This window comes from Syzygium oleosum, unplaced genomic scaffold (genome assembly GCF_021117445.2).
Source record: "Syzygium oleosum isolate NSW1041296 unplaced genomic scaffold, Sole_v2.1 Sole_v2.46, whole genome shotgun sequence".
NCBI classification, from domain to species: Eukaryota; Viridiplantae; Streptophyta; class Magnoliopsida; order Myrtales; family Myrtaceae; genus Syzygium; species Syzygium oleosum.
In genome coordinates this window covers 1,086,669-1,100,503 of record NW_026607530.1, presented here as the reverse complement: position 1 = coordinate 1,100,503, position 13,835 = coordinate 1,086,669, and the positions used below count along the sequence as shown (strand labels likewise).

Below are 13,835 nucleotides of genomic sequence, written 5' to 3'. Positions count from 1 at the left end.
TTATTTGTTAAATTGTTAAGTTGGATAAAAAGTGGCAATTGACGGGTATATCGGTTTGAGGTTTTACCCTCCGTTTATCATAATCAGTTCGTGGTTTTTCATGGGTATAATCCAATTTAATGGAAATTAATTAAAGATAAATTTGTGACAAATGTATTAATTTAGAGTTATTGATGATCAAAATATTAGTTTTTGATAAATTTATCACGTGTGTACCAGTTTGGAGTTATTGGCGATCAAAATATTAGTTTCGGATAAATTTACCATAATTGTGTCGTTGAGGGTTTTCCATAATATTAATCCTTTAAAATATGAAAAATCGACGAAAACTTGGTTAAGCCCGGACCTTATCGAGCTAAATATTAACAAATTCTAGCTCGACCATATAAGATAGATACCCCCATTAACTCGATTACAAGTTCAACTCGAAGTCAGGGAGAGCTAGATTTGAAATCAGAAGAATCGATCTCGAGCCGTCACCGAACCGAACCCGAACCACCGCACGGAGTGGCTCCCACTCGATTTCGGTCCTGCCCGCCGCGTTCCTTTGTCGTGCTTTTCTTTTTCAATTGTCGATGGATATCTTTTACAGCGGTTGGACACACGTGGAAAGATACTTGGGATGCGAAAAGACAGAAGGGGGGTGGGAGAATCTGGAACCGACCATATGTCGGCAAAGGCGCTTTTTCTCCATATTCCTCATTTATGAAGACGAGTGACGAGATGAGGCATCAAATGCCATCGAACCACCACCGTCTGACTCAGCCACTTCTTCTTCTTCTTCTTCCTCTTGGTGGCCAACCATATGGCAGTTCTGACGAACATTATGCAGGACTTTCGCGCGGTCCCACGTTTACCGTCACCGTCGTAGGCCCCGGTATCAATTATCGTGCACGCGATTTTCAATCCATATGTGAACGCGCTCGTGCTTTCATCCGACGGTCCAAACGGAGGATTTGTAGGAAACCCCCGAGCGGTTCTTCGGGTCTTATCGCGGAATAGATCCCCACGTCGTGATGGGTGACTGGTGACTCCTTTTAGTTTTTTGATGATTCCTGTATAAATTGTCGTGATAACGAAACTTTAAAAGTTTTACGATCCATGGGCGTGATTTACTTTTTCTTTAGTTTGTTGGTCGTCAAGGGATCGGGAATCCGTCCCCAAGCAATCCTTATACACATTCCTTGATATCGGATTCGAAAGTTCTTATCCAAACACAATGCGGTCTTGAGTTTTAGTTTTATCGGGAGCATTTCAAATCAAAAAAAAAAAGCATGAATGCACCCAAGCCGATTTCGGGAAATGCTCATTTAAAATCGCCCGAAGAGGTGGACTAGTTAAAATACATAAATGTTAGCTTAAAATCAACCTACTCTCTAGAGAAAAAAAAAAAGAAAGAAAAAACTTTTGCCCATTTACTTTCACTACTTTGCTAATTCAATTCAGGTGCTTTCAATTTTCTAATAAAGTTTTCTTATTTACATAACATGTCTAACTAAGTTCTTTTGACACCAATCTGGGCTAAATTCAACTAATGTGGCTGTTGGAAGTCCCCCATACCGTGACATGGATTAAAAATTGCTTAGTGAATAAAGGGTGAACAAGAAACATGAATAAAAAATACAAGGAGCGAAGCTTTGAATGGACCTTTCGACGACGGGGGTGGCTGCCCTCATAAACAATTTTTAATCCACGTCACACTGGTGTGTCAACATACAGTTGGATTTTTCCAAATTTGATGTTAGCGGGACTTGATTAGACATTTTATGTACCTAGACAACATGATAACAAACCTTAAGAGCACGAAAACTTGATTAGGAAAAAAATAGTATGACAAAGAAAAGAAGAACTTGAAACCAAGTTATATTTTCGTTTTCAAGATAATTAAATATATTTTTGCCATAAAAATGGTCGAAGCGCTTCAAAATTTGTCTAGCCACCCATGATCGAATCTCTTTTGCTCTAGCATATATATATATATATGAGGTGTCCACATACGGTTGGATTTTTCCAAATTTGATGATTGCAGGACTTGATTAGACATTTTATGTAACTAGACAACATGATAACAAACATTAAGAGTATGAAAACTTGATTAGAAAAAAAATAGTATGACAAAGAAAAGAAGAACTTGAAACCAAGTTATGTTTTCGTTTTGAAGATAGTTAAATATATTTTTTCCATAAAAATGGTCGAAGCGCTTCAAAACTTTGTTAAGCCACCCATGATCGAATCTCTTTTGCTACAGCATATATATATATATATATGCTCTTTTTTTCTTTTATCACAAATAAGATTAAAACTCGTGCAGACCGATTCCCGAGTTGAACCGGCACTCCGGAGAGTCAAAAAAACCCGGTGATCGAACCCGCCTTGCCCAGTCGGGTTCCCGGGGTCTTCACCTACGAACCTACCCGGTCCTCGCGAGAACTGGACTGGGCCTTCATGTAGGCCCACTAATCAAAATCAGAAAAAGGCCCAACAACCAAAGCCCATGGGCCCAAAAGGGCCTGGGCCCATCTCGTGGCCCTTTCCTCTCCTCCAATGGCGGTTTCCAAAATCCAGCTCAGCACAATCATGGAACCTATAAATACACCCTTCAATCTGACCAAGCGAATCGAACAAGATCTCCTCCTCCTCCTCCTCCACCACAGACATGGCCACCGCCATCCTCCGGCGAAACCCTAACCCTCGCTGCCTGTCCGATCCCGACCGCGGCCGCCCCCGCCGGCGGAAACGCAGCCCCGAATCGATCGGTGCCCGCCCCGCGGCGGCCCCCGCGTCGAAGAGCCTCGTGATGGGCCAGGTCAAGATCCTGAAGCGCGGCGAGCCCTTGACCGCCTTCGCCGCGGCCCGCCACGGATCTCCCAGCCTCGCCGCGGCGGCGAAGGGGAAGATCAAGAAAGGAGATCCCGACCTCGCGCTGGGGTCTACCGACCGGATCGGGCCCGACCCGGAGACCGTGCAGCGGCAGATCCGGGTCGGGGAGCTGCCCGGCGTCTACGCGGGTCCGGGGATGTGCGTCTCGTCCCCGCCGCCGAGTTCCGTCCCCGTGCCGTGCTTCTTGGGCAAGAACGACCTGGCGACGTGCAGTTTGAGGCGGCTATTGGGGCTCCACTTGTCGTGAATTTGAGGGAAAATTCGCGTGGTTTTGGAGACTTCGCGTGTCGCGGCAGATGTGGTGGTGCCCCTGTGAATTCCGCGAATCTGATGGATGTGTTCCGCCGGAGATTTGCTTGTTCGAGAATCAAAAGGGCTCTCCTTTATCTTTTCAGGAGGAAGGGGCTTTTGATTGCAAGCAAAAAGGAAGTTGTTGAAGATGGAAGTTTGGTAGTCTTTTTATCGAGGAAATTCGAGATGGTTGATCAGGGAACCTGAACGGGTTTCTTCTAGGGGTGTTAAGTTATGTTTAGTTTAGATGTGTGTACGTGGATCCAATACGCAGTATTTATTGTAGCCTGTGTGGTCATTAAATCGAAGTATTGGTCTGCAGAGTATGCATTAGTATGCCACTTTAGAAAGAAATATTGGCTAACTTATGATTCTATGTCGGGGAGAGTTTCTGGTTTTTATAGATTGGTCTGATACACTAAGTATCTGTTGCTTCTATGTAATACATCAGTATGCTGGGATAAATATTATGATGATGATTTATTATGTTGCTGTTTGATTGCCTAATGAGCCAGTTTCATATCGATGTGCAAATGGAATTCGATCATCGTTGGCTAGAAATCCCAACTTTCAAGTTTTCACTAAAGAACGGCCGAGAGAAGTGTGGTAGGTATCACAAACTATACCTACAATGTTGATGAGGTGTGATTTGAAGCAGTGGGTCTGGTGAAGACTTTATGTTGTGCAGTAGCAAATCAGCTTCTTTGCATCCTGGTTGCTAGGGGTTTTTTCTAGTTCGATTTCGGGATGTGGTATGGTATAGTGTAAGCCGTTAGGCAGAAATTCCCGAGTTCTAGCAGCCTCAGTTTAGCAGATGTATATGAGTGCAGCTTCACAGTCCATCTTCCTCCAGGCATATTGATCCAAGCGACGTCTTGGGTTTGTGTCGTGGGGAATGGAGATAATGTTGGTTACTTTGGTTGGCATGAGCTACACTGATTGATTGAACCCTGCTCTGGCTGCAAATGCATTTGATCTTGCATCTGATATGCATAATCTCAGGGGAACTAAAATGCCCGTGGGTTGATGATCCGACTGAATATCTGTATTTAGTCTTGATATGCTTCGAGGCAAGTCTCTTGTGCTCCTAATATACTTAAGCTTCTCTCTATAGTCCTTTCCGGATGCATCTTGGTTGTCTTAAGTTGCTCGTGAAAAGTTTGTGGCATTGTATGATCACCCATAAAAACACTATTTTCGAGTGCACGCCCGCATTGGACAGTTGAGACTCGAGGACGCAACTGTTTGCATTTCTTATTTTGGCCACTACGGCTACATGATTCAAAACGCACCTTTTATGTTGTTAGTCTGTTAGGTAGCGAGAAAAAAATGCACGTCTGCTGGGAAGAAAAAATTGCATAACCTTCGCTATTTAGTAGTTACTTCTCTGTGTCTGGGGTCCCCAAGCGCATTGGTTTTCAATGCAATATGGGTGACGGTGTGTGCTCATTACGTCGGATTGAGATGGCATCGTCGATTTTGCTTATCAGCAATAGATAGTTGGCAAAATAGTACGGGGTGTGTGATCCCCTCATCCTTCAGAGGATTATTGGCTTGTTTAGATGTATTAGGGGGAAAGAATTATAAGATCTGTCCGCTCCAACCATGGCCACCTATTTCGGAGAATATATTCCATAAGTTGTCTTCTTCTACTTTGCCCTGTAAATGGGATTATATATATTGGCAAGCAAGACAACTGAATCAGCCAGCATCTGGAATCCTTGCCCTATCTTTGAACTTATGCCGAAGCAGCCATTAAATTCGTGACATTGTGATTGACAAACACTATTCCTCCATTATAACCGGAGTCACACTAACCAAAAGCAAAAAGTAACAAAATAAAATGTTCTTATTTGAGATTGCAGTCGCTGACTAGCTCATGTAACACACAATCCTAAGTCGGCGACAGATTCTCTTGAAAAGCAAGCACAGGCAAGTTTAGTGTAACATATGATCACCTCGCACCCATCTCCATGGAGTTGCTTTCTCTGCCATTACTTTCATCAAGTTCCGGGTAAGCAGGCACTATCCTCTTCCAGAACCAGTGCTTTCTCCACTGGAATATCATCTCTTCTATCGGGACTCCCTTGGTTTCAGGTAGGAACACGTAGACGAAGACGGTCATGATCGTGACCCAGCCGGCAAAGAAGAGGAAGATCCCGAACTTGAATGTGCAGAGGAGGGAAAGAAAAGACTGCCCGATTATGAAGGTGAAGAGAAGGTTCACGGCCACGGTTATGCTCTGCCCAGCTGATCGGATCTCTAGGGGGAATATCTCACTCGGGACGGTCCAGCCAAGAGGGCCCCATGACCACCCAAAAGCCAGCACGAACAAGCAGATCACGGTCACAACCAGTATTGAGAAGCCCTTTGATAGCTCTTGGTTGTCGCCGAACTTGACTCCCAATATCACTGCCACTACGCACTGTATCACAGGCAAAAGGAACATGTTTAATCCTGTTGAGCACAGCTAGAGTATTCGTCTGTGTGCATCTGAGCGCCTCCACAGCAATATGGATGAGCATCATTTTTGTGATAGTTTCAATTTTTTGTTGTGAAATTACAAAGCGAATGTGCTGTATCATGTAATCTGCTTCATACAAATCGATACACCTTGTTTTGGTGGGTATTTGGTTTGGAATTCGGGTGATTTTCACACATATTGGAGATGAACTTTTCTTGTCTTTAAGTGGAGTATGTGCAAAAGAGAAAAGAAATTCTTTTTACCTGGCATACAACCATCTGAATTCCTCCGCTAATAAGTAGAGGTCTTCGACCCCATTTGTCAACTGTTGCAATGGAAATAAACGTGGATGAAGCAAGCACCGCTCCTGTCAAAGCAGAGGAGTAAAGGGAAGCGCTTCCTCCGAACCCCATGCTCTGAAACAGCACCGGAGCATAGAAAAGAATTGAATTTATGCCTGTGAGGATTTGGAAAGTGGGCATGAAAATAGCCATGACTAACTGAGGCCTGTTTCTTTTCTCAAGAATATTTCGGAACGGATGCTTGATCGCCTTTGCTAATTCACTGGCATCGACAATGTCATGAAACTCTGCATTGACATTCTTGGTTCCTCTAATCTTTTCTAGGATTCGTCTTCCTTCCTCGTTATTTCCACGTTCAACTAGGCTGTTGGGCGTCTCTGGTAGGAATAGTCCTCCAACTGTCATCAACAGAGCTGGCGCTGCAGCCAGGCCTAGAGAGAGCCTCCATCCCCAAGGCCTGAGCTTCTCGGTTCCATAGTTTATCATGTTCGCAGTGAATATGCCCAGAGTTGTAGCCAACTGAAACATGATGTTCAATGCTCCTCGAAGATGGGCAGGTGCCATCTCTGACAAATATAGTAGAACAGCCTTCAGAGAGCAAAAGAGGCGAATGAGTTTCACTTGGGTAAGGCTGAACATGAGTATAATATTTCTAAAACTTTCCCTTCTCATTCGGTTCAATGCAACCATGTCCCTCACTTCTGTAACTCCTAATAATCCTACAAGACATTCATTTTTGATACATCATCCCGAGAATACTATCTTTCTGCTATCCTATTATTGTAGTGCTCAGTCGCAAAGCATTAATACTCATTCAACAGATTCGCGTAGATCACCTCTCGACACATGCTTCATAAGTTACTGCTTTTATGCTACAAGATAAATAGAGAAGAGGGCATACCTGATTTCCAAAGCCAATGCCAACGCCAAGCATAATCCGACCCAAGAGAAGCATTGCAAGATTTTGAGCTGAAGCATTTAAAGTTGCTCCAACAAGAAAGCTGACTCCGCCACAAACAATACTTGCTCTACGTCCATAGTTTCTTGTGATGGGAGAGGCGACCAGAGAGGAGACCAACCCAGCAAGGTAAAGAGAAGACGTGAATGAGGCAAGGACTTGGTTGTTGTACTTGCAGTAGTTGTTTTCATGTGCATGCTGCTTGTTTCTGTAAACATCAGGGAAGAATTTCCTAAGAAATCCATCCATTGAGGTCACTCCTCCTGCAAAAGAAGGCAAAAAGTTATAGCACAGCTCTGCAGAAAAGACACTCTGCATTCGGTCAAATTTAATTTCTAAGTTGGGTCGTTAAAGAATCGATTGCACAAACTGAGAGAATCACCTGAAATTCCAATGTCATAGCCGAAGATCGAACCGCCGACTGCAGCGATGAGGCATGTTACGACCACATAACCGGTAACCCTCCCTTGGTACTGCTCCGCTCTCTCCTTCGCCACGCCAGTCGGACCGACAGACCCTCCCGCCATCTCTCAACTCACCTTCTTCTCTTCCCACCTCTTAGAGTTCACTCCCACAAGCTGCCTGAGCACAAAACCAGACTCTATACATATAGTCAGTCACCAGGGAATTCGCTAACAAGCAAGCCCCAGTTGACCCACCAAGAAAGAACCTCCCACCTACTTAACCAGGAGAGGAAAAAGGATCAACAGACTGCATGAGGTAAGCCATGATAAGGGCCAAGATGGGGGCTCTGGCTCTATTGTATTCTATTCATCACCCTCTTCACCCACAAACACATGGAACTGCGCATATGAGGAAAGAAATATTGGGATAGACTTGGTTCTATCGATCATGTGGTTGACAGGGAGTCCATCGTTTCTTGATATTTGATTGGCTTGGTATAGTAGATTAAGCCAGACAAGCAGTAATAGCGGGGTTTCATCAATTACGGCATTGAAAGGCAATTTCCATTCTCTCTCTCTCTCTCTCTCTCCCTAATCTGACTCGCTCACATTTACCTTGCACTTGGAGGGCGGGTTCTGATGAAAGAGCTGCGTGGGTTCGAATGAATGCTTCAATCGCAGATTCTCAAAATCTTTTGTCTTGATTCAGATCTTGTCTCTCTCTCTCCCTCCTACCATTCTAGTCAAGAAATCAAGCACCCACTTGACACTTTTTCCACGTAACATAAAAGCAACTGAAGCACGGGAAGACAGAATTTCAAGAAAGCACGATGAAAATGACCATATGACATTTGCTTTTCAAAGATTTGTAATTCATGAGCACATCACGATTTATTGAACTAATTGACCATGCTTTTACGGTCGGTATTTTCAATGAAGAAATAGATTCTCTTACTCTTTGATTTTATCGAATGACTTTTGATTTGTCACGCGGCGCCAGCACGTTGACCACAAACTAATGATCAAGTAATTCCCAAGAGGGCACGTCACTTTATTGCCAATTCATGGACATCTCATCATTATTCAAATTCATTTTATGCTTTCTAATGTTATAGTGTTTTTAGGATAGGTGAAAAGTAATCAAGTATTTGTGATCAATTCATGAAAAATGAAAAAAAGAATGTGATAAAGAGGCCACGTCCGCAGTTCCTATCCACCACTCTTATACTTTAAGGCCACGTTTGGTAGTCAAGTTAAAATTCATGATAGGATAAAATTCATCTTATCTTCTTTTTGATTCCTGCCCAAAATAGGATAAAGTGGAATATAATAAGGATATAGCCCGGATGCATTAAAGTGGATATGATGTTTAATATCCATAATATAAAAGTTATTTTTCTCGAATAACAAACTTCTTAAATTAATAAAATTAAAATTATATTTGAATTCTAATATAAAAAAATTCAAAATAATAAAATGGCAATAGTTTCGTTTTTATTTATTTATATTTTCGAATTTCTTAGTATCTTATAATATATATTCAATATATTTAGTATTTATATGTATTATGTATTACATATTTTAGATAATTTAGGATAGGTTATTATTTCATAAAGTTTTATTAGAGAATAATGGAAGGGGAAAAAAGAAATAAAAAAGAGTGAAACTAATAAAAAAATAAGTAAATAAAAATGAAGTAAGCAAGAGTGTCGAGAGAGATTCTTACCATCTTCGTTTGTGCAACTTTTAGATTTATTTACATTGATATGCAGTTCATATGAAACAATGGACATAATATGATGTAAAAATATCCAATTCTATTATTATGATTCACCAAACAGTGGATATGACGTAACAAAATTTCCAGATTTTATATTTCATCCTATCCAATCCTGTTTTGGCTAAAATTTCAGATGATTAAACGCATCCCAATATAGCAGCAAAATCTGCAATAATAATAATTAAATGGTCAGAAAAGAATTAAAGAAATTACATAAAAAAAAGAAGAGATTATTAGCCGTGGAGATGTTATCTACCAAGCGTGTATTGTATGGACAAAAGGCGACATCCTAAGTTGCACTTTGTTGAATGGTCGTGATCTCCATCACCTGGTTTGAAACTAGAACTGAAACGACAGTTGGTCCGAGGTTTGGTGTGAACGTGGAATTCTGCGTCCACGACCCCCTTTTTTCCACGACTTTGCAGCCACGAATGGAGAGTTGCATGTTGGGACATTTATGGAAGACGATGGTGATGACTTGTGGGTGATCCACATTTCTTGAAATTAGAGGGTGCTAAATGTAGAATTTTTAAAAAATTTGAGGGAGCGAAACGTAGATACAAAATTCGGAGGACGAGTGCGATCGAGGATGAAACTTAATCACGGGTTTTTTAGTTTTTGCTCCACGAGAATTTATAAATTTCCGAGCATACTTAGTATGTGTCATCAAAGGCATCGCCTAATTTTGCTGTTCCTTAAAGAAAGCCATGGTTGATTTTATATGATAATCGACAGCCGTGATTAGTCCCGCCAATCAAATAGATTATATTAAGTGTTATATCATGATGGTGGATGATGACATACTGGGTGGGACAAGATATTTCGGATTCAGCCTTTTTACCTATCATTTTCTTCTGGATGTAATGGCCATCCGTTTTATTAAATTGAAAATGGACTTTAGTTTTGGAATGTGAATTGGGAATCAAAAGCATCTCTTGGGACCACTTGATTAGGACATCGCATCGACCACGACAAAAAAATTCCATGACTTGTTAGATGGGTCATTGACGTGACTTGCTTTTTAAGGGTTGACGGTCTTTGCGTCCGCTCTCGATTTACACGGTAACAACTTGTAGACCAAAATAGTATTAATGTTAGAATGTATCCAAATAGCCGGTTTCGATAGAACCCGCGTGACATCTACATAGAATAAATCTTTTTTAACATTCCAAATTCATTTTAGATACACGCACTAGGTTCATGTAAAGATACCTCAATCGAACCAATGCAACCTTTTGCTATTATGTTTATCCATGTTGAGATATTTTATTCAAGCAGCAAGCTAGTATTTTTTTTTTTTTGGGGTCTTTTACCATAGGAAGGCAAGTCGAAAACTTTTGAATCTAGCGCCAAAAAAAGAAAAAATTTGATCCAGAATATCATCTGATCAATATATAGGAAAAATTTCCGTCCGAACTATGGCATCCGTAGATCATTTAGTTGACATTTTCCAGCTCTATGACAGCAAAGTCTCATTATCTTGCTGTCATTCTTATTTTATAATTCTACTGCTTTGAAATTTCTTGGGTAAATAAATGGAAACATAAAATAAAAAATAAAAAAATCCAGCCTCCTCTCCTCTATGGTCTGCTTGGTTGACTACAAACATCAAATTGGGATAGAGTATGCACCCATCACAGCTTGGAATTTGGGTCAGATACATAATTTATAGTCAATAGAGTTTAAAATGAGAACTGTCTCTATGCATAGCTTATCCACTTGGAATTTGTGTATTGATAGATCAGCACGGAACCAGCTGAACTCTAATGTACAATACACGAAAAAAAGACAGATTGTGGGTTGACTTCAAGCAGAGATACTGATAATTTAATAAGATATTTTCCGGTTCTTTGGCAATCGAAGCTGGAAGCATTTAGCTGCCATCAGCCTCCACCCTGTAGACCGATTCAACATGCAAATGGCGTTGACCACTTTGGATGGGTGACTGGGTTTTGTGGGTGGTTTCCGCACACATGATAAGTTTGTGTACTATCATGTTCACTGTGACAAATTACAGCACGATTCGGGTTGCTGAACATATAAAGTTTAGAATGGAAATAATATCTGGTGCAATTCCCTTAGGTCGGCCAAGATAGTGAACGATATGTTATAGATATTTAGATATCTTCTACAGATACTTAGGATATTTATTTTGATTATTCATATCTGATTTGATTTCGTTTGATTTAGTCTTCATGTACTCTTTTGAGTCTTTTCTATATATCGAAATATACAGAAAATTCTCAAATTAATTATTCCGCTTCATTATTATCAACTGTGATCGAGGCCTCGTTATTCATGAAAAGTATGAAATATTATATTCGACTGATTTCTACTTGGCACCACATGCAATGCGGTTCATGCCTCGACAAGAAATCCCCTTCTTGAGCCCGACTTGTCCATCTCGACCCTTAGAGACCCAATCGATTCTGTATAAGAACATTTGAAAAGTTTACTTAATCATGTATGGATTTGAGTAAGAGTCTTTTTAATCATGGTTCACACCACCAAACCGCTAGTGATAGGTAGGTAAGTATTCACACTTAAAAACAAATTTGGTCTTTTATGCAGTCGAATGCAACACAAAATAAAAGATGGTTCATGTTAAACGAATTTAATAATTTAGAATGGAGTTAGAATAATTGCATCATTTCCCTCTACTTTAGAATATACAAGAATGTCATGTTTATACAAAGTAAACACCTCTCGATAGGCAATATAAATAAATGAAAAGGATGTCAAGGCAAGAATCATGCACATTTCCTCTTTGGTCTGTCGTGTCCTCACCTTAAGTTATGGGTCTCCAAGTTGCACGAATAATGCTAGATGATTGAAGCCTATTCTTTAGCTTCACATCTTCTACATTACTTTGAACAGATTCCTTCACCCTATATGTGTTGCCTGATATAAACACCATTTACCATGTGCCATTCTAGATATATGATTGATAAAAATGAAGTCCCACTCCTTGAGATTATCATAGCACCACTTCAATGTCATAAATTCGAGCCAAATTAGCGGTTGGATATCAATTTCTACCCGGGTTTATCGGGTTAGGGCTCACTTGGAGAATGCCCCCGATTAATGTGAGATCAATGCATATAAGCTATTAGATCTTGCGCATCTCACATTGTTTTCTAAAATTCAACGGTTAACATGCAATAGATTCACATGAATTGGGTTACGATAATGCTGATTGTAGCGGGGAAAAGTGCCAAAAGTCCCAATGGCGCTTTTTGCGTTAGTGCGTTGGAGTTAACTTAAATCTTTTGAACTGTGTTAAGTCAAAACCTTTTTTAAATTGGTGCCAAATCGAGGTCCTAAACATTTTGTTTGTTGCCAATTTAGTGCTTCCAGGTCAATTTTGGCCAGGAATTTGCCCCAGTGGGAATAGCGTCATGCCGGGCGTCACACCGGCTAATACGATGAACAACTTTAATATTATTTTAATATTTTTTGAATTTTATTTTTTTCCTTTTTTTTTTTTTTCCACTTTTTTTTGGTCTCTCCTCCTTTCCTCCCGGGCTTGGCCAGTCGCTAGGACCGGCGATCGGGCCGAGGCCGGCGAGCTCGACCTTAGCCACGGCCACTCGCGAGGCGAGCCTCGCGGTCGGGGGCGAGGCTCCGAGCCCTCGCGAGCGCAGGCTGCATGCGAGGCGAGCCTCGCCATGGTCGCGAGGCCCGACCTCGCCGGATCTCGGCGAGGTCGAGCCTCGCCTGGGCGACCTCGCGATCCGGCGAGGCCGCCCGCTCGACCATGGCGAGGCTCGAACCCTCGCCGGAGGCCGCGACGAGGCCGGCCTCGCTAGATCCGGGCGAGGTCGAGCCTCGCCCGACCATGGCGAGGCTCGCCCGAGCCGCGCCTTCGCCGAGGGCTCGAGCCTCGCCATGGTCGGGCGAGGCCCGACTCGGCCGTGCGAGGTCGAGCCTCGCCCGACCAAGGCGAGGCTCGCCCTCGCGTGGCCGGCGAGGTCGAGCTCGCCGGCCGAGGAGGAAGGAGGGAGAGACCAAAAAAAAAGTGGAAAAAAAGGAAAAAAAATAAACATTCAAAAAATATTAAAGTTATCCACGTCTACGCTACGCCGTCGCCGGCGGACCTGGCCGGAAGAAGGCGTCCACGTCGGAAATTCCCGTCAAAATTGACCGAAAGCGACTAAATTGGCACAAAACAAAAGTTTAGGACTGAATTGGCTCCAATTTAAAAGGTTTAGGACTTAATTAGCACAAAAAAGGTTTAGGACTAAATTGGCACCAATGCAAAAGATTTAGGACTAAATTGTCACCAAAAAAAGGTTTAGGACTAAATTGGCATTAATGCAAAAGGTTAGGACTTTTTTGGCACTTTTCCCCTATTGTAACCATTCTGGATTGACGTAATTGATTGGAGTGTTTAGGGGTTTCTTGCTCGGGAATTCGGGGGACATTCAATTGAATCCCATTATGTTCATGCAATTTGCTTTAGATCCAGGCCACCTGCATAAACTAAATCTCTTAATTTAACTATTTTTTACGACTTGTGAGATATTTCATAGACTTTCAATTAGTTGAGTCTTCACGCTCCTCCAACCCATTAATTATAATAGCAAAGGCGTTAGTGTGAGATTTCCATCCACTCTTAGAACACTTGTACAGAGCATGTATGAGTCGCGTGGTGGGGTCGTGCGTGTCTCTGTCTTCCTTTCACATTTGAGGAATGACGGGCAGATGTAAAGTTGTTGCCATGGTCGATGCGTCCTTCCAAATTAGATACTTTATA

At 41.9% G+C, this 13,835-nt stretch overlaps 2 protein-coding genes across 3 annotated transcripts; one reads left to right on the top strand and one right to left on the bottom strand.

Annotated features, from left to right (window-relative positions):
* The first annotated feature begins 2,622 nt into the window (after window positions 1-2,622).
* LOC115687413 (uncharacterized) lies at window positions 2,623-3,658 on the top strand. The gene has a single exon (XM_030612969.2). The coding sequence runs from the start codon at window positions 2,657-2,659 to the stop codon at window positions 3,125-3,127; it is 471 nt and encodes a 156-aa protein (XP_030468829.1). The 5' UTR covers window positions 2,623-2,656; the 3' UTR covers window positions 3,128-3,658.
* Window positions 3,659-4,902: 1,244 nt separating this feature from the next.
* LOC115687412 (sugar carrier protein A) lies at window positions 4,903-7,877 on the bottom strand. Of its 2 annotated transcripts, none has more exons than XM_056306641.1 (5): window positions 7,573-7,877; window positions 7,278-7,496; window positions 6,839-7,158; window positions 5,899-6,525; window positions 4,903-5,596 (listed from the first exon to the last, which is right to left on the bottom strand). In XM_056306641.1, exons 2-5 carry the CDS (start codon window positions 7,420-7,422, stop codon window positions 5,126-5,128), a joined length of 1,563 nt encoding a protein of 520 aa, XP_056162616.1. In that variant the 5' UTR covers window positions 7,423-7,496; window positions 7,573-7,877; the 3' UTR covers window positions 4,903-5,125. The 2 variants fall into 2 exon arrangements, with proteins under 2 accessions (XP_056162616.1, XP_056162615.1); XM_056306640.1 differs by having other exon boundaries at window positions 7,278-7,477.
* Window positions 7,878-13,835: the final 5,958 nt, after the last annotated feature.

Bases quoted from the DNA above. Each gene is read 5' to 3' on its own strand.
- LOC115687413 (XM_030612969.2), top strand. From the start codon at position 2,657: ATGGCCACCGCCATCCTCCGGCGAAACCCTAACCCTCGCTGCCTGTCC.
- LOC115687412 (XM_056306641.1), bottom strand. From the start codon at position 7,422: ATGGCGGGAGGGTCTGTCGGTCCGACTGGCGTGGCGAAGGAGAGAGCG. The intron at 7,159-7,277 runs GTGATTCTCTCA...CTTCTTTTGCAG, and splicing joins CTATGACATTGGAATTTCAG to GAGGAGTGACCTCAATGGAT. The intron at 5,597-5,898 runs GTAAAAAGAATT...CCTGTGATACAG, and splicing joins TTCAGATGGTTGTATGCCAG to TGCGTAGTGGCAGTGATATT.